The sequence below is a fragment of the Embiotoca jacksoni genome, unplaced genomic scaffold, assembly GCF_022577435.1.
Source record: "Embiotoca jacksoni isolate LCO1_2020_lvr unplaced genomic scaffold, fEmbJac1.0.p SCAF_17, whole genome shotgun sequence".
NCBI lineage: Eukaryota > Metazoa > Chordata > Actinopteri > Embiotocidae > Embiotoca > Embiotoca jacksoni.
In genome coordinates this window covers 1,651,884-1,671,193 of record NW_027185307.1, presented here as the reverse complement: position 1 = coordinate 1,671,193, position 19,310 = coordinate 1,651,884, and the positions used below count along the sequence as shown (strand labels likewise).

The following is a 19,310-nucleotide window of genomic DNA, read 5'->3' as shown; positions in this document are numbered from 1 at the left end:
GAACTCATCTGGGGCTGTAACTCCTAAACGTACCTGGACAGTGGTCAGAGTTACAGACTATAACTTCAGTTCTCAGCCCCTCACAGTAGTTCCCCTCCCCCTCTGGATTGGGACTGTCGCAGTCTCTCCTGCGGCTACGCACCCCCCCGCCGCATGACTTGGTACAGTCCGTCCAGTTGCTCCATTGACTCCAGCCACCGTCGCCTGAGAGGAGCCAAGAAGTAGAAAAAAAAGATTATAACTTCACAGAAAAGATTCGTGAGATCTGTTCAATTCATCACTGCTGCTGTCGGTCTATAAAGTACTGAATGGTTGAGGGACAAAATACATTTGTGATCTGCTGCGACCTTCTGAACCATCCCGACCCCTCAGGTCTTTGAATTGCCTTGCTGTTGAAATGTGCTCTGAGTATGGAGTTCTGGACACTTCACTATTCAGATATAAGTTGGACCCGCCCACACTAAAGTGTTTACTGTTTACTAAACACGACCATACTGTTGTCAAGCTTTCACTACATTTATCGTGCACAAAAACATGTTCATATTTAGGTAAAATAAGCGAACAAAGCCGGCAGATATATTTGCGGTGATGCATTCAAATGTTAGTGTGCAGAATGGATGAGATTTAGACAACAAGTTCACTCACTACACACATAAGCATATGATTGATTTACTAAAGGTTTGCATGTGTAAAAGCAAACTTCACAGCTGATCTGCCAACGACATGCAGTGAAGATCGCATCTTTCAGACGTGTCATTTAACACACGTTGTCTATTTTGCGTGTTTGCCTGCATGCATATGTAATATTGGGCGTTTCTACTTCAACGTGTAAAATACTGGGAAGGGAAATGTGAATATATATATTTAGCACCCACCAGGATGTATTTTAGTACGACTGAAGGTATTAATTAGATGAACATCAGGAGAGACGGCTGCTCTTATTGGGAAGGAGACGCAGGAAACCAAAGAATATGTAGAGAACGAGGTTTTACACCCGTTAAACATTTCATTTCATCTATTGATCTTTTTGTTTTTTTCACATTGACGTTCTTGCTGATAATCTCCTATAAATCGTTTTGTTCTTGTTATATTTATATTTCTTAATTTGAATGGGATAAAATGTCCTTTTCCCTTTGCAGCCGTTCTTTTGTCTGTCCAAACTGTCTGTGGCCAGAAAAACTTTAACACACGCAAATACCTAATTTACAGAGAGATTTGCACCTGATATCAATGACGCAAATACCTTTAGTAAATTAACTGCAAAACATTTGGGATAAACACATAATTTAGTACTCTTTATTTGAGATCCTGTGTTTCCTCTCCTCCATTTATTCATTGTTATCAACACTCATCGTGTGGCTGGATGAGAGTTTTCCTGCTAACTGACTGATGCCAGAACAGATTGTGAGAAAGGAAGTTTAAACTTTGCTTCTGCTGCAGGATGTCAGTCAGTAGAAACGCTCAGTAGTTCGACTCACGGTCACACGGGGCGATGATGCAGACTCGGTCCTCGCGGTGAGATCCTACGCACGGCAGACCGCTGGAACAGAACCGGTACCGAGACTGCAGACCCGCTCCACACGACACCGAACACTGACCCCAGGGGGTCCACACCGACCACTGACCATCAACTGCACAGTGTGTGTGTGTGCGTGTGTGTGTGTGTGTGTGTGCGTGCGTGCGTGCGTGCGTGCGTGCGTGCGTGCGTGCGTGCGTGCGTGCGTGCGTGCGTGCGTGCGTGTGTGTGTGTGTGTGTGCGTGCGTGCGTGCGTGCGTGTGCGTGCGTGTGTGTGTGTGTGAGAAAGAGGACAAAATGTATGTTATTCATTTTAGCCTTCATGTTGTTTTACTTCACTACATCTTAGAGGTGAATTACTGCAGACTAGATTTGGATAAGAGATTATTGTCAAGCAAATTACTGTGACATTTATACAAGACATGTGGCATAATGATGAAATAAAAGAAATTATGTTACAACAAGTAAAAGACAAATGGCAGCAAAAAGCACCACTAATGGTATTGAAGATATATTTGTTGATGTTTTGCCTACCGTTGCAGCTGACCTGAGAGCAGTTCACCAGCCTTCCTCCTTCACATGTACTGAAACATCATACACAGGTTAAATGACACCTTTAGATTTATAATGTTTACTGATTAACATGAAGCACTTTGTTCTGGAAACTGAAGCGTGTCATCTTTACTCACCAGTTGTTGCAGTCGGTGGGGACGATGTCTCCGGGTTTGAACTGCTCTCCGTCAACGTCACAGCGACAGTCAGCCTCCGGCACACACACACCATCCTGACAGCAGAAAAGACTCAGCAACAAGCCCACAATCACTCCATATGTGTGTGTTTGTCTGTGTTTCTGTCCACCTGCTGGACTGTCCCCGGTGGACACTGGCAGCCGGGTGTGCAGTTCCTGCTGAGGTCCATGGTGAGGTCTGAACAGGACACCGCTCCCCTCACGCACTGCGTCCACCTCTGGCCCGGAGGACACGTCCTGCCGTCACCTGACAGCAACAGAGTCCAAGAACAAACCACTAAAACCGCTTGTAGGATTATTGAAAACACATTTGAATGGATAAAACAAGAGAGAAACATGATGCATTAGATGAAGTACTACAAGCATACCTGAATTTGTGTTTTAATATTCAGATCTTTACAAATATTACTCAAGAATTTCAATAATTAACATTTAAAACAATAAATATGTGAGCGAAAATACCAAATCCACAGTTCTGTGTTCTTCTTCAAGACTGAGATATTAAATCTAACAGTGTGGTTAGATGTTGGTGTGTGGAGGTCCAGTTGTACCACAAGGCTGCAGGTTACAGGCGCTGAACTGCTGAGCGGTGCCGTGGGTCCGGATGGGGCCGCGGGTTCTGGTCCTGTAACCTCCTCCACACGTCACCGAGCACTTTGACCAGGCGTTCCACGGCTCCCTCACACCTTCAGACACATCACAGCTGGATTCATCACTTCGGTTTTACAGTCAGGTTTGTTTTTAATTAGAATACATACATATGCAATAATATTAGGAGTCAAGGAAGTCTCACCAAAGCAGGGTTCGATGCTGCAGGTGTCGATCCCAACTCTCTCTCCTCTGCAGGGACGTCCCCCGAACGCTGCAGGAGGGTTGGTTCCTGACCGATACCTCCGTCTCACACCAACGTCACACGTCCGACTGCAGGCGCTCCACTGAGTCCAGCTGCTCCAGCTGCAGTCCACTGAGGAGCACACAGACTCAGGATCAACACAAAGACAGAAAAAAAGAGGAAACAGGAGAGGACACATGGAGAAAAAAAATCTAAATTCACTGACCAGGGCAGGGAGTTGTCCCACACGCCATCGATCCATTCATGCAGGTGCTGTTTGAGACACACAATGCAAGAACAAGTCATACTGGATTAGATATGAAATTCATTCCAATGGCAGCTGTATTTCTGGATGTTTTAAACAAACTTGGACTTTAATTTGATCCATGATAAATGAGAGGTACCAGTTATTACAGGCATCCACAGGCAGGGTAGCACCAGCTGGGTACGTCGCCCCCTGGTGGTAACACGGGCACAGAGCCAACGGCACGCAGCTGCTGTTGAGCAGGTAGAAGCCGAGGGCGCAGTAGCAGCCGTCGTAGCAGGCGGTGGCACACTGCACCTCGGTGGAGGTCATGTCCAGACACACCCGCGGACACGCACCACCCTGAGCCTCGCACTGCGCTGCTGTCATGTACACCAAGTCCTCGGGACACACACCTGAGGAGAGCAAAGTCACACACAGGGAGTTGGTGATGAACAGAAACAAATGAAAATATAATGCAATCCAATACAAACAAACCAGAGTGTGGTACCTGAACAGGGGTGAGAGTTGCAGTCCCTCGTCTGTATGTGAGGCCCAGCGCAGCTGTTACCTCCATACAGCGGTGCTGGTGAGCCGCACAGTCTCTCTCGGGTCTGAACACCGGAGTCACACTCTGATGAACACTGAGACCACAGTGACCAGGCCGACCAACCTCCGGGAACTGGAAGTACACAACTTAAATCACTTTTTTAAGACTTGATGGATATGTTTTTTTCTGTATGTGCATCTACATCTGTCCTACCTGGACAATGAACGGTGTTGCAGGGCTCCTGCTCCTCGCTGTCTCCGTCACAAGGAGACGGTGTGAGCGTGAGGTTGGACGGTGTGAAGTTGGACGGTGTGAGCGTGAGGTTGGACGGCGTGAGGTTGGACGGTGTGAGCGTGAGGTTGGACAGCGTGAGGTTGGACGGTGTGAGCGTGAGGTTGGACGGTGTGAAGTTGGACGGTGTGAGCGTGAGGTTGGACGGTGTGAAGTTGGACGGTGTGAGCGTGAGGTTGGACGGTGTGAAGTTGGACGGTGTGAGCGTGAGGTTGGACGGTGTGAAGTTGGACGGTGTGAGCGTGAGGTTGGACGGTGTGAAGTTGGACGGTGTGAGCGTGAGGTTGCAGCTACGGAATCGGTGTCTCATTCCCACGTTGTCTACGTGGTTGAAACACGTCTTGCTGCACTCTGACCAGCTGGTCCATTTCCTCCAAACACCAGCTGGAAGTTCTGATCAAGAAGAAAAGGACAAAGTCTTGAAATGTGTCTCAGAAAAGGCCAAACTGGGTTTGTTGCTCTGTACATGTGGTATTGAACATTTCTACACACATATGTAGAAAGTGGCTTTATTACGCCCACATGCTATAAAAAACATGTACAGTTTAATATGAACGTAAGATGCTCCGCAGCAGCAGACATACAGTGAGTTGGAATTAGAAACCTAATTTTCTTTCTGTGTAAAAGAAATCCCAGATCTCAGTTGCACAAACATCAAAACACAGTGACACTCGTGTGACAGCATCAGTGTGACTGTTGTGTGTCTGAGGTGTGAGTTCATCACCAGGGAGACACGGGCCGGAGCAGCGGCGGGCCTCAGCAGAGTCTCCTGGACAGGACCGGACTCGGGCCGATCCCGCTGGATTCACCGGAGACCTGAGGAGAGAAATTAAAGGGATGGGGACTCCTCAACATGATGCAGGTCTATGAAGTGGAGCATTAAGAAAAGACTTTTCTTAACCAGTGCATTAAGACATAATTCAGAAGTGCAAATGATTAGCAGTGCTACCTTTGTAAAAAACAAGTAAATAAATAAATGAGAATATACAATGAAGAAAAAAAGCAGTTGAAAAAGAGTTTTACAGGATCATTTTCAAAGTGTTTGATCCATAAAAGATCAAGTGATTTATAAACCGACTGAATGAAAGAAGCTCACCTGTAGCGCTGCTGTAGCCCCAGACCACAGGTTACATCGCACGGTGACCATGACGACCAGGCGGACCAGTGACAGCTGGTCACACAGCTGAACTCGTCACAGGTGACTCGTCCATCCGTGCACACACTGATGGTGCAGAAATAAGCATCCAGTCAGGTTGTTTTTACTTGTTCACTAATTAATAACATTACATGTAAGACTGCATTGTAGTGGTTCAACACGTGTGTGATTTAAAAAGAAGATCTTTTAACAATGATGCTCCTTTTCTGACAACAAATGCAAACCAGTAATTCTGCATAACTTGACTTATGAGTGATTTAAGTGCTGAGTGACATCTTTTTTATAGCAACGCGAGGCTTTGTGTCTCTCACCATGTGGTACAGTGGTCTCTGCTGATCACCTGACCCGGCTGCAGTGCTCGTCCATTCCAGTGACAGACACATCGGCTGGAGTTCACACATCGACCCTCCTGCAGGTAGAGTCCGTCGGGACAGCGACACCCTGCAGAAAGACAGGATGAGTGAGTCTGAGTGAGCTGTTATCATTAAGGTGAATAAATCACAGCTTCAGGAGCTTTTAAACCCACTGGATCACATTCAGAAAACACTTAGTAGAAAATGATCAATAGACAATCAAACAACCCAGTTTCAAAAAAAGGAAAGCTGTATAAAATGTAAATATCAATTTAAAACACATAAACGCGTTATGAATTGAAAATAGACCAAAAACAACATATCAAATGTTCAAGGTCGGAGATCATTTCAACTTTTTTCAGTTCAACTGGTCTAATTTATGTAACTGCACAAACAGAACATCATAACTGTCTGCGTCCCACCTTGTACGCATGCTGCAGTGCAGTTGTTGGGCGAACTGAGGTGTGAGCAGGTGGGGGGGCAGGGCTCCACTCTCCCTGCCTGGCAGTCCTCCTCCGTCACCAGCACCTGGCCGTTGACACAACCTGAACAAGCAGTCACTTCATTAATATGCAAACAGGGAACAGAAATGTGGTTCAAAGAGTTTACAGATGAAACTGAGGAGATGTAGGAGAAGTGATGAGGTGAGGATCAGTTGACTTGACAAACAGAAGTTGGTGTTGTTCAGTCACCCGTCTGCGTGCCGGTGTCTTTGGTGCAGGTCTGAGTGTTGCAGCTGCGGCTCTGCCACGTCATGCCTTCGCAGTCCCGCCCGCCGTTCTTAGGAGGAGGAGCGGAGCAGGTTCGGTTCCTCTGCCTGACTCCTCCTCCACACTGAGAGTCACAGTCCGACCAGTCTGTCCACTCCGACCACTGACCGTTAACTAGAGGAGACAGGAAGCGAAGACGTTCAGGTGACATCAAACACTGTGTGAGAGATGCATCAGATTCTGGAGGTTCAGAGTTCAGACCTCGACACGCCTGAGGGAAGCAGGACCGACTGTCAAACTGAGCTCCACCGCAGACCCCACCGGGCACAGCCTCCCTCAGGATGTCCCTCTGCCGGAACAAGGAGCCCAGACCACAGGACACACTGCAGGCGCTCCACGCTGTCCACGGGGACATGATGCAGTCCACTGGAGGACGGGACAGCAGAGAGGATGTGAATAAATACGCACTGTTTTGTTACATCACTTCTTCTGAACTGCACATATAACCCACCACAGTCTTTTTCATCCGACCCGTCCACACAGTCCCTCTGCAGGTCACACCTGTGGTCCAGGTGAACACACTCCCCGCTGTCACAGGAAAACTGCTTGGGAGAGCAGGGACTGGGCACCAGGGGGCGCTGCGGAGTCACTGCTGGTCTGGATGTGGAGCCTGAGGAGAAATATTCAATAAAAAAAGTAAAACCTTATTAGTGCAGAACTGTATTTATGATACTGTTTAAGAGTCTCCAGATGTAACACATCAATGAACCTGAAAACTATTCACTTCACACGCTGACAGCAGAAGTAGAGGGCACCACAGAGAGTTGCACTGGCTGAAAGGTAACACAAATCCCTACAGTTTGATGTATAATGTGTGCGTGTAGAGGTAAAATTGTGGGCAAAAAACAGGATGAACACAACTTTTTTCACAATATTTCAGGGTGCAAAAAAAAGAACCATCTAAAAAGTTTATAAAACGTAATCTGAGATTTTTTTTAAACCGTGACAGAAATAAAAACCCATTGATATCCGTCACCACTTTATATTGGCACACTAAATTAATTCCACTCTTCTGTACTTCCTCTCGTCTGTTATGGATGCGTACCACAGCGCTCTTCATCCGAACCGTCCGAACAGTCCTTCCTGCCGTCACACACTTGTGCCGAGTCCACACAGCCAAACGACCGGCATGCAAACTGGCCCTCCACGCAAAGCACCCTGGGTAGGCCACCGTCGGCGGGGCTTGTGGTGATCAGCGGGGCTGTAAATCAACAGAGCACAGAGGTTTATATCGCTCTGCTCTGTAGAGGGAGTTATTCACAGGATGAGGAAGAGCAGAGTGTCTGACCTCTTGTGGTTTGAAGTCCAGGTCTGCCGGGGCGGAGCGACGTGGTGACGAACAGTCCGGGATGACCTGTCGGGACCCCTGAGAAGACAGATGGAGTCGAACGACCTCATCGAACAGAACAAAACTAAAACTGGGTGTTTTTAGTGAAACATTTGAAGCTCTCAACAGTAAAGATGAGAAGAAGGGGAGTAATGCTTTGTGCTTAAGTACAAGTCCAAGTTTACATACAATCATCAACAGAACCGTCTCATCTGTCTCACCAGCTCAGCTCTCTGTTTTAGTTCTGCATATCTGCGTCCATCTGCCATCACCGTCCATGTCGGCTTTATGTCCACATTTTTGTCTGTGATCCAGGTTTTTGTAAATTTAACTTCCTTCCCTGTGTCTGTTCAGTTTGGATTTTGACTTGGTTTTTGGATTCAGCCTGTTTGACTCACTTTTCTCAAGACTTATGTTTAGTTAGCTGTCGATAAAACTGAAGAGTACAGTTTATGTTTGGTTCTGCTCCAAACTTACAAAGCGCTCAATAATGAAGCCTCATCCTACATTAAGGCCCTCCAGGTTGACTATCATCCAAACAGAACAGCAGGCTCTCTTTTCCAGGACAGAAACAGGAGGCTTCAGGTATCCGTCTCCTCTGCTGAGGAACCAGCCAGGCTTCAGGAGACAACCACCGTCTATCTTCAAGTCTAAGCTTAAAACATTGGTTTGAAAAACACTGACAGACCATAAACCTCTCTTTTACCTGTTTGTTTGCACTCTTCTGTTTTAATTTTTCTTGATATTTGATCCAGCTGTGTCGAACATTTAGGTACCTCCTGCCTTTTAATACATAACAAATATAAAAACTTGAACCATTACATGTGTTTATTAGCTCGTCTGCTTTGGTGATGCTTGAATCTTCAAGCACATTTAAAAACCGGCAGCAGGACTCTTGAACTCACCCGTACTCGGGGTTGTGGTCTTCTGAGGTCTCGTTGGTCCTGTGACCCCTGATGTCGCCACACCAGGAAGGCCGCCTCGGGACCTGGTGGTATGGAGGCCTGGGACACCTGTTGTACTTTCACCATGAAAACCTGGTGTACCGATGGAGCTGGTCTGGTTCTGCAGCCCCGGGAAGCCTCTGGTCGGAGCTGTACCTGAAGACGAGGAGAAGAAAGAGATGAAAAATAAAACAAAGTGATGAAGGATCCAGGAAGGTGCTTTATATTATTTACGATATGAATCTGTTTCTGATCACCTGATGCTACACAGACCAGAAATTGGCATTAGTGATGCAGTGTTACCAAACATCAACCATCAGTGAGGTCATCATCCATCAGTGATGTCATCGTTGGTTTATGAACATTATGAATCCTCCAGTTCAGATTCTGTCCGTCACCATCTTTACTAGTTCGGAGCGGTTTGGAGCAGGAAGTGACCATATTTGGACGAGCTGGGGGAGGAGCCAGCGGTGGATCTGACCGATCTGATCGGAAACCTGACGATACTACGTCCCGCCCACCGATAGCTGTAACCTGACTGCACCACAGGCCTGTCAATCAAACAGACACGCCCCCAAAAACAGGTCTTCTTGAATCTTCTTTTCTAATGAATGAGGGATTATTTTCAGATGGACCTCCAGAAAACTAATAAGAAGGAGTGACTTTAGCTAACAACACCGAGATAACTGATGGACACATTTTATTCACTTTGGATTTGATGACAGAAGTTGAATGGGAGTCTATGGAGCCGGAGGCTTTTTGGAGCCGACCTCTAGTGGAACTCGCTGGTATTGCAGCTGAAGACACTTCTGGATCAGAACCATTTTACAGACCTGAAGCTACGAATACTTTTATATCCAGTCTGTGAGTTTGACTCAAAAAAAGAAGTGCTGATCCATCAGTTCTTACCACAATTGATCTCATCAGAGTGGTCCTTGCAGTCGGGTCGACCATCGCAGAGCACAGATACAGAGACGCACTCTTTACTGTGCTGGCAGGAGAACTGTCCTGGCTGACAGTGCTGCATTGTCACTTTCTCTCCACCAGGGGGAGATGTGGTCAAACTTCTGGGGGTCACCAGCTCATCTACAGGAGCAGAGAGAAAAGGTTGTCTCATACACACTGATGTGAAGTCTAGTTCTGCAAAACACTCAGAAATGAAGGGCATGTTGTGTCCTCAGATTCATGATTTATTCACCCTCACCTCCTCTGCAGCCGAGGATCTCCACACGCAGGTAAAAAGTGTGTCTGAACTCTGTGGGGATGATGCGCATGTAGCGAGCTCTGACCAGCCGACCGAGCCAGCGGGTCACCGGAGTCCTGCCCACCATCCGGACCTCGAACACCTACACAACAACAACCAGGAGCACACGCAGAGGCAACAGCAGTGGAATGGACTTTTCATTCACAAAACATTCAACCATACGATGATGTATAAAGAAATGACAACATAATTTATTCATATTTAAAAATACCTTGGCAGGGCCCCCAGGCTTCCCGTCCTCAGTGTAGTCTGTGAAGAGGCTGCCGTGCAGGGCGAAGGCCAGCCGGTACTTAGTGAGGTAACCCCACATGCGCTCACTGCCCTGCGACACCACCCCTGACACCCACGTCGGCTCCAGGAGATCCACCTGGAAGTACGGCTGTGGATCTGTAGGCGAGGGGCTCCAACCGGGCTCCATCACCTGACTGCAGGCACCACAGAAGAAGACATAGACAGGTTTTTTTGTGTTCTCTATAACAACAAACACACAGTGAGCTACATCATCTCGTGTTAAGACTATTATACGGTTCAAAGGTCTGCTCACTCACACATTGGGGACGATGTTTAGTCGACCAGCGTCAGCAGGGTTGTTCCCCCGGTGAGACGACGAGGTCAGCTGACCGTAACGGATTCTCCCGTCCTCCAGTCCGAGAGGAGACGAGCAGATCCCTGCAGAATATAATCATTATTAGCACCATTGAGCAATTCAGGTGAAGCACATCAAAGCACTCAGTCTGTCAAAGAAAACAACTTTTTTTTAGAAGAGCAAACAACTAAAGAATTCACATCCACATAAATGATTTACAATAACATCTAACTCTCACCGCGGTATCCTGGACCACCCAGCTGTAAAAACACAACATCAGATTAGAATATGTTAGTTTCCATTGATTTGTAATTACGTAAACAAAGAAAAGATCCACTCTGTAAGCAGTTCGATTACAAATACAAAGAGGGGTGGAAACTATTCTTAGATGGGCATTTATATTTTTGTTTTAGTCTTGACTGGAAAATTTTAATGTTGCATTTCTATAAACAAATAAGATGCTCACATGATTTTTCAACATTCACATCCATCACTGATGTTTGTATAACAGCAGAGCACTTCTTTGTATTTGTGGGTATCTGTTAAAGAACCCTCTATGGTTCATTTTTAAATCTAGGAGAACCTTTCCTAATTTAGTTACTTTGAAGTTTAGGTTGCATTTAAAAGATAAGAGTTAAAATAAGCACATTTTTAATGCACAGAAAATGTGCTTATGACACAAAAACCTAGATGTTGGAGTTACTGATGTTTCACTTTAATGTGTCCTTACTGTCGGTGTTACAGCAGGATGAGTGACAGCAGCCATCGATGGAGTCCTCAGAGGAGCAGGGGTGGGCGTGTATGGTCTACGAACAACGATGAAGACGAACAAATACGAGTGAAATGCTGGATGAGCACAAACTGGTAATACAATAATTACCAATGTAGTGATCACTCTACATATTAATAATGGTCCTCCACCTGTCTGCCTGCGTGGTGAGATTGTAATGAGGGTGGCATCCGTGTTCGTCCTCTCCTCTGGGACAGTCGAGGATTCCGTCACAACGCTGCCTCGCCTCAATGCAGCCCCCTGGTGGAGGGCAGGAGAACTGACCAGCAGGACAGCTGCGTGGACTGGTGGTTGTGGGGGAAGGCTGGGTGCCTGCATGTATAGAGAAAGAATGGTTCAGAAACACAACTTTTACGAGCTGTTGCAACATCATTCTCTGAAAACCTGTTTTCATCTGAAGCATAAATAAAAACAGAATATAACTAAAAAAAAAAGAGGGACAAATAGCTCACAAAAGACTGCTGAAAGTGCTCGTCAGCTCACCACAGTACGTCTCATCTGATCCGTCCCCGCAGTCATTGACACCATCACAGACAACTCCCAGAGGACCTGCTGGCACACAGCGACCGTTTTCACACTGGAACTCTTGTTCTCTGCAGCGTCCTCCTGGGGACACCGGAGAGGGACGGGTGGAGGACGTTAACCAGCGATCACCTGGAGAAGACAGGAGAAACACTTTCGAAACGCATCTGTGCACAACATACGCACGTGATTGTGCACGTGAAACATGTTTTTTGTTCATTGCAAGAAAGTGTAAAGCCCATGTAGATTTCCACATACTTTCCCCATGTTATCATATGTTGGAACCAACAACGGCAACCATCAGTGATGTCATCAACCATCAGTGATGTCATCGTTGGTTTGTGAACGTTATGAATCCTCCAGTTCAGATTCTGTCCGTCACCATCTTTGCTAGTTCGGAGCTGTTCGGAGCAGGAAGTGACCATATTTGGACGAGCTGGGGGAGGAGCCAGAGGTGGATCTGACCGATCTGATCGGAAACCTGACGATACTACGTCCCGCCCACCGATAGCTGTAACCTGACTGCACCACAGGCCTGTCAATCAAACAGACACACCCCCAAAACCAGGTCTTCTTGAATCTTCTTTTCTAATGAATGAGGGATTATTTTCAGATGGACCTCCAGAAAACTAATAAGAAGGAGTGACTTTAGCTAACAACACCGAGATAACTGATGGACACATTTTATTCACTTTGGATTTGATGAGAGAAGTTGAATGGGAGTCTATGGAGCCGGAGGCTTTTTGGAGCCGACCTCTAGTGGCACTCGCTGGTATTGCAGCTGAAGACACTTCTGGATCAGAACCATTTTACAGACCTGAAGCTACGAACACTTTTATATCCAGTCTGTGGGTCCAACATGTGATCACGTGTCCCATGTGGAAAACATGGGAAACGCGTGTTTTTTCTGTCGGGGTAACAACAGTAAAGTAGCATTAAACCGTTGACCAACCGTCACCACAGCCCATGATCTCAAGTCGAAGGTAGATGCCGTTCTGGAAGTCATGAGGCAACAGGCGGACGAACTGAGCTGACACCATCCGGTCCAGCCTGCTCTCCGTCACCCCTCGATCGTCATGGTTACCGAGAAAAACCTAAAGGGAGGCCAATGATACATCGATGTCTTGATGTGAAAAAGAAAAGCCTTTAAAGTGTATGATAGTTGCTGTGTCTGTGCTGCTGTTGGACCTTGGCTCTGGGCCGAGCATCAGTCACCAGCTCTTTGTAAGCGGACCACAGTTTTCCATCCCGGCTGAACTGGAGGTAGAAGCTGGAAACAAACGTGCCGAACAAACCTCCACCCTGAGTCAGCACTCCTGTAGAGGAGCAGAGAGACATAACACATCTTATACAGTTCACTGATCTCAGTTCAGTTTTCATCCACAGCAACACAGAACACTGAACCAGCGTCTGAATCTGTACTTGTTGGAAAGCAGCTGCGAGTCTTTACCAGTGATGTTGTATGTGTTCAGCAGGTCTATCTGTAGGTAGGGACTCTGTGTGTCTCCGGTCCGTCCCTCAGGTCTCCGCTGAGGCAGGTCCTTGTACTCCTCTGGCTCTGGACTCCAGCCCTGCAACCAAAGGTTTTGCACAATACACCTGATGTTCATTTTGATGGTTTTCCATGCAGATATTTACCAGGTATTAACCTGTATTTTAATATGCTGTTTACCTTCTTAGGGCCTGATTTACTAAAGTTTTGCATGTGTAAAATTTGTCACACCTCCGCAAAACAATGTCCATCAGATTTACTAACGACGTGCAGCGAGGATTGCGTCTTTCAGATGTTCAGTTTAACACACGGTGTCCATTTTGCATGTTTGCCTGAATGCTTATGTAATATGTTTCTATGTTTCTACTTTCTAATAGATAAATTTAGCACCTGCAATGATATTTTCTAAACCTGAAAGTAGAAACAGGAGAAGTGATTATTGTGTATTTTAGTACGACTGAAGGTTTTAATCAGATGAACATCAGGAGAGACGGCTGCTCTTATTGTGAAGGAGACACGGCTGCTCTTATTGTGAAGGAGACGCAGGAAACCAGAGAATACGTAGAGAACGAGGTTTTACACCCGTGGAAACATGTTTGAGATGCCAGAGGCCAAATTTATTCAGAAATATGGTTTGTCCACCGATGACATTTCTGAGTTATTGAATGAACTGCATGATGATTGACAGCCAACAACAACAACCACGAAATACCAGCAATGACAGAACATTACAACATTACAACATTTTCTTTCCTCTGTGTCATTCCAGTGTATCACAGCTGGGACATCCCAGGCCTGTTCTTCAGGTGAGCTGTCACAGGTCCTGAATGATGTCCAGCAGAACTCACAGGCAGCTTCATAAGGTTCCCAATGAATGAATGCATTTCTTCATGTTTTATTCATATTTCTTAATTTCAATGGGATTTCCATTCAAACTGTCCACAGCTGGAGTCACTTTAACACACAGAGCCTTCATTTAAATACAGCGATTTGCACCTAATATCAATGACAAAATGACTCTTAGCAAATCACCCTCAAAATGGGTCAAAATAAACGCACAATTTAGTACCTTTTATTTGAGATCTTAGTAAATCAGGCCCTTAGTGTTGTATCTTGGCATGCTAATATCTTTTGTCAGTTTAAACTAAATCCAAAGTACAACTGAGGCAGATGTGAATGTCATTGGTTTTAGGCATTTAGTCGTAAAATCAGACCAAGAATTTTCACCTGAAGATGGTGTTGACGAAAAGAGTTTCGAGTTTTTCTTGCAGACGGCATGAATGTCTATTCAAATGCAAAGTTTAACAAAGAAAGTTTATTCCAAACTAAATGTGTCCACCTGCTGCTGATATTTTAAAACGCTCTGATTATGTGTAGTGTACCTGGAGGTCCCTGTGGGGGTCCCACCCGTGGAGACGAGCCGCCTCGGGGGGGTGACCGGCCTGCTGCGACGAGGCAGTGAAACTGGAGGCGGGGAGAGACTGGACACCCAAAGGAGACCAACACTCATCTGAACAGGAGGGGACATATAATCAGTGAAACCTTTGGATCATCGTCATAGAAAAAAAAAGCTCTACTCTACTTCTTACATGAAAACTGCAGATATAAAAATAAAACCAACCTCCAGGAGGAAGGGGATATGTGGGAACCAGGGGTGTAGTGCCCTCTGCTGGCCTGGAGGTCACAGTGATGGGGCTGAGCGTCACAAGTCTGCTGTCATTCTCTCCTGGTGGTGTCGTAGAAATTAAAGATTCAAATCAGTGAACACGTGTATTTGAAAGAGTTGCAACAACGAACAAGACATTATGTTTTGATATTTAAGTGCTACAATTTTATATTTGACCAAATGTCTGTGATCCCTTGAATTTGATTGAATTCATCTTGGTTTCATCTGCAGATAATGTTTCCTGAGAACAGTTTTATATTTATAGTTTGGAGTAATTTTTTTTCTCACATAGTAATATTATAGTACTTTATATCGATATGTATAACATGCAGTTTATTATTGTATTTAATCAGAATGTAACAGTAAACAAACACATGCGTTGATGTTTAGTTTTTAATTGTGAACATATTTTAAGATGAAATTCTGCAGAGATTTTCTGACTCATGAGCTTCTGTGTGATAAACTGTTGGATGTCTCATCAACAATCATCCATAGTGCTTTTAGAGGAAGTCTGCTCTCTGCCCTGATGCTTCCCCCCCCCCCCCAAAAAAAAAGACTTAGAAAAAAAAGACAGGTATGTGGTGATAAACTTTAAAGGAGTGTATTGCTGAAAACACAACAACACAATATGTCGTCTGACATTAGTGATCCGTCACTGAGGAACAACATTACTAACTATTGAGGGCAGGTAGTCTCACATTGGGAAATGCAAATCATCTCAACAGATAGCAGCGCGACCATCATGAATTTACCTTGGCAGTAACAACACCTGTCTCCCTCTCCAGGCACCAGAGTCTGACCCTGCACACACACACACACACACACACACACACACACACACACACACACACACACACACACACACACACACACACACACACACACACATCCAGCCCAGTGTCACGTGGAAGAGTTGCCATGATGCACAAAAGCAGCACAGCTGCCACACATTAAAACAAATGGACAAATGTCCTGACACTTTTATTATATTTCCAAAAAACATGGTCACATACTTCAGCAGCATCCACAGTAAATACACTCCAACAGTATCAGTGTTCATTTTGTCAACAAAATATTATTTGTTTATAACCTATTTCACACAACAAAAACAAAACTACAATTGACAAAAGTAATATTTCGAAATGAGAAGATTTTTTTTTTTAAACAAGACAAACAAAAATGCTTAAGACGGATCAACGGATGACTGAAGGAATATTTCCTCATATTCAGTGACCTGCGGCACCTGTGAGTTACTGCAGCTCCTGAATAGTAGAAGTTTCCTCCTGCAACACACACACACACACACACACACACACACACACACACACCTCAGCTCTTACCTGAGGACATCCAGTGGCAGTGTGTGGACAGTAGGGGGAGCACTGCACGGTGAGGTTGGGGAGGCAGTGACATAACTGGCATGGCTCAGACCTCCATCTGTCTCCTACTGCATGAGACTGACCCTGATACTCACACTCATCACAGGGGTTAGTCTGACACCTGCACACACACACACACACACGCACATACACACACACACACGCACACACACACACACACACACACACACACACATACACACACACACACACACACACACACACACACACACACACACACACACACACACACACACACACACACACACACACGGGTTATTGACATACACTGCTCACAAGTGTTTGGTGTTGACATGATTGTTGTGGACACAGTTTGTCGTCACTTTAATGGACACAAAACCAGAGTTGGTGTATTTTTTGTGGTAAAGCATGAAAGAAATGGTCAGTATACATGTCAGCTTCACAACATATAAACAGATAAAACATATCAAATAATTAATAATAATCAGTATTCTTGGACAATTAAGAGGTGATGTATAAACAGACTAATAGTTTGAGATAATTTTTACCCTTTGAATTTGATCTTCGAGGGATCGAAGCACCAACCTGGTAATATTTCATATCTGTGAGGACATTCAAGTTTTAGGGAATTCTGATTCAAAGTGCTGATTTGATTTGATATTCTGCACCCTGTTTTGATGTTATCAAAACTAAACTACACTTCTTCATTTTTCTTCCAGTCTGCTTTTTTTTTTTAATGACATAATTGTGGCACCAGCAGAGGTAGAATGGAAACTGTGTGCATCCATGAGTGGAAATGTACTGTGATATTGTCGCTGTTGATTGGTAGAAAAAGTAAAGAAGTTAACAGTCCATGAGGAGGAAGCGACTCACCGCCGGGCCTTCCTGTAAATCCCTCTGCACGTCCTCCCGTCTCCGTGCTTGGTGGGATTATTCGGGCTGCGGAACGACCACTGGACACTCTGGAGCCCACAAGGCCCCAAACACTCGCCCCACTCAGACCACGAGGACCAGCCACAGTGCACTGCAGGGAGACAACACCGGCTGGATGACGCACGGACTCTGCAGGTGGTGAAGAACAGCATGTAATGAGCGACTCACCCGAGCAGTCCGGGTTGGGCTGACAGCTGTGAGGCCGTCCTCGCTCACAAACACAAATCTCACAGTCCACTTTCATCTGCTGACCCGGCCTGTAGCGCACACCTGCCAGCTCACACACACACTCCTCCGCTGACACACACTGCTGGGTGTGGCTCATCACCCGACCCTCCGGACACCAGCAGCCTGAAGGTGGACACGTGTTTGAGAGGAAAAAAAAGTCAATATTTCAATTGGAAGAAGCACCAGATTTCCCAGAATCCTCCTGTGCTGGTTGGGCCTTGACTGACCTGAGAAGCAGGGTGCTGAGAGGTCACAGGTCGTCCCAGCGCTGATGTGGACGCAGGACACCGGGCAGGGAGCACAGCTGTGTCTCAGCAGGCCGGGAGGACAGCTGCTGTTGTCACATCCATCGTGAGGACATGGTTCTACAGCAGGACGGGAACGACGAGCAGAAACATTCATTTTGTTTCACCTCGTTATCATCGTCACTCCCTCATACTGTATATTAGACTCCACTACCATTTGTGTTGTAAAAAAAAAAAAGTCAAGGTTTTCTCAGATATTTTTGTTGCTTGTATACATTGTGTAGTGATTAAAAAGTCAATTAAAAAGTGCATGATTTAGATTTTTGGTTTGATTTGTTGATTTTTTGGGGGGGCATTTTGAGTCACCATCATCAGCACCAAGGACAACATTTAAAGGTTGCAACAACTTCTATTAACAGTTTAACAGTAATATATTTATTCCTGAATATAAATGCATATTAGAGTGGTCTAAAAAAACACGAGTTCATACAAAAAACCTTTTTCTCTCGCCTCTAGTGGTGTCATATGATGCAGATAGTTAAGGTTAAATCTGTTGTGTGTTAAATTGACATGTATGATGCTTTATTTGCCCCCCACAGTACAATGGAGTTGAATGGGATTTATTTATGGTGCACAATGAAAATTTTCAATTAAAAAAATTGCAAAGCAGTTTTTATCCTTGTAAAAACAACTGACAGTTTTCTTTTGAGGAATTTGGGGTGACCTAACTCCTTGAAATGAAACTCTTCATTTTTCAGTGATTTGGAGTCAACAACATGTTCGTCTTAGTTTCCAGATGTCTCTTACTGATTTCCATGGTGAGGTTCGACGGTCCGGCGAGCTGCGAACACTCTCGGCCTCCGTAGTGAGGAGGGATGCAGCCCCTGTGTCTGACCTGCACCCCACCACAACCACTGGAGCAGTTGGACCAGGTCACCCACGGCAACCACTGACCATCCACTGGGGGAGAGGAGAACAATCAATCACATGTTGGTAACAAATAAATATTTGACTTTCAACTGTCTGTATGTATGAGGGACAGAGTAGCACTAAAACCTGGTGAATTAAGACCTCACCACCCCACTGGACCTCCTTCATTTCACTTATTCACTAATCATTCGTCAGTTTTTCTCACCATGTTGTGACCATAATACCTCTCAGGTCCAAAACATCTAAATCTAAACTTCACTGGAAGACTTCGGAAACATTTGGTGTCCATGTCCTCACCTGGGCAGGTGGTGTTGAAGCACTGCTGCCTCTGGACCTCCGGGCCCCGACAGTGATGCAGCGGGTCCCCCGGAGGACAGGATCTCGTCCTCCTCATGGAGCCGGTGCCACAGGAGGTACTGCAGGGGCTCCAGGGGCCCCAGGAGCTCCAGGTTCTGCAGCCCTGCTCATCTGTGGAGCCTCCCGGTGGCGCTGGTGAGGAGTCTGGGCAGTCGTCCACACCATTACACACCTGAGAAATAGAATGGGGTTAGCAAGAGGATGG

The 19,310-nt window shown here is 45.7% G+C and overlaps 1 protein-coding gene across 1 annotated transcript in view; it reads right to left on the bottom strand.

Moving 5' to 3' along the window:
- sspo (SCO-spondin) overlaps positions 1–19,310 on the bottom strand; it is a 100,104-nt gene that overhangs the window by 48,861 nt on the left and 31,933 nt on the right. Inside the window, exons 36-76 of the mRNA XM_069151234.1 lie at positions 19,046–19,277; positions 18,626–18,778; positions 17,801–17,938; positions 17,514–17,696; positions 17,286–17,436; positions 16,392–16,551; positions 15,804–15,852; positions 15,007–15,111; positions 14,768–14,895; positions 13,344–13,464; positions 13,082–13,209; positions 12,846–12,987; positions 11,855–12,025; positions 11,503–11,683; positions 11,312–11,387; positions 10,820–10,841; positions 10,544–10,664; positions 10,207–10,420; positions 9,936–10,077; positions 9,641–9,817; positions 8,693–8,887; positions 7,749–7,826; positions 7,506–7,661; positions 6,912–7,070; positions 6,662–6,826; positions 6,383–6,574; positions 6,113–6,235; positions 5,649–5,778; positions 5,278–5,403; positions 4,906–4,997; positions 4,104–4,574; positions 3,852–4,022; positions 3,501–3,756; positions 3,323–3,369; positions 3,058–3,228; positions 2,816–2,950; positions 2,375–2,511; positions 2,206–2,300; positions 2,051–2,100; positions 1,479–1,631; positions 34–204 (exon numbers count right to left, since the gene is read on the bottom strand). Of these exons, the coding sequence (XP_069007335.1) occupies positions 34–204; positions 1,479–1,631; positions 2,051–2,100; positions 2,206–2,300; positions 2,375–2,511; positions 2,816–2,950; positions 3,058–3,228; positions 3,323–3,369; positions 3,501–3,756; positions 3,852–4,022; positions 4,104–4,574; positions 4,906–4,997; positions 5,278–5,403; positions 5,649–5,778; positions 6,113–6,235; positions 6,383–6,574; positions 6,662–6,826; positions 6,912–7,070; positions 7,506–7,661; positions 7,749–7,826; positions 8,693–8,887; positions 9,641–9,817; positions 9,936–10,077; positions 10,207–10,420; positions 10,544–10,664; positions 10,820–10,841; positions 11,312–11,387; positions 11,503–11,683; positions 11,855–12,025; positions 12,846–12,987; positions 13,082–13,209; positions 13,344–13,464; positions 14,768–14,895; positions 15,007–15,111; positions 15,804–15,852; positions 16,392–16,551; positions 17,286–17,436; positions 17,514–17,696; positions 17,801–17,938; positions 18,626–18,778; positions 19,046–19,277 (6,067 nt within the window). The remainder of the gene's footprint in view (positions 1–33; positions 205–1,478; positions 1,632–2,050; positions 2,101–2,205; positions 2,301–2,374; positions 2,512–2,815; positions 2,951–3,057; positions 3,229–3,322; positions 3,370–3,500; positions 3,757–3,851; positions 4,023–4,103; positions 4,575–4,905; positions 4,998–5,277; positions 5,404–5,648; positions 5,779–6,112; positions 6,236–6,382; positions 6,575–6,661; positions 6,827–6,911; positions 7,071–7,505; positions 7,662–7,748; positions 7,827–8,692; positions 8,888–9,640; positions 9,818–9,935; positions 10,078–10,206; positions 10,421–10,543; positions 10,665–10,819; positions 10,842–11,311; positions 11,388–11,502; positions 11,684–11,854; positions 12,026–12,845; positions 12,988–13,081; positions 13,210–13,343; positions 13,465–14,767; positions 14,896–15,006; positions 15,112–15,803; positions 15,853–16,391; positions 16,552–17,285; positions 17,437–17,513; positions 17,697–17,800; positions 17,939–18,625; positions 18,779–19,045; positions 19,278–19,310) is intronic.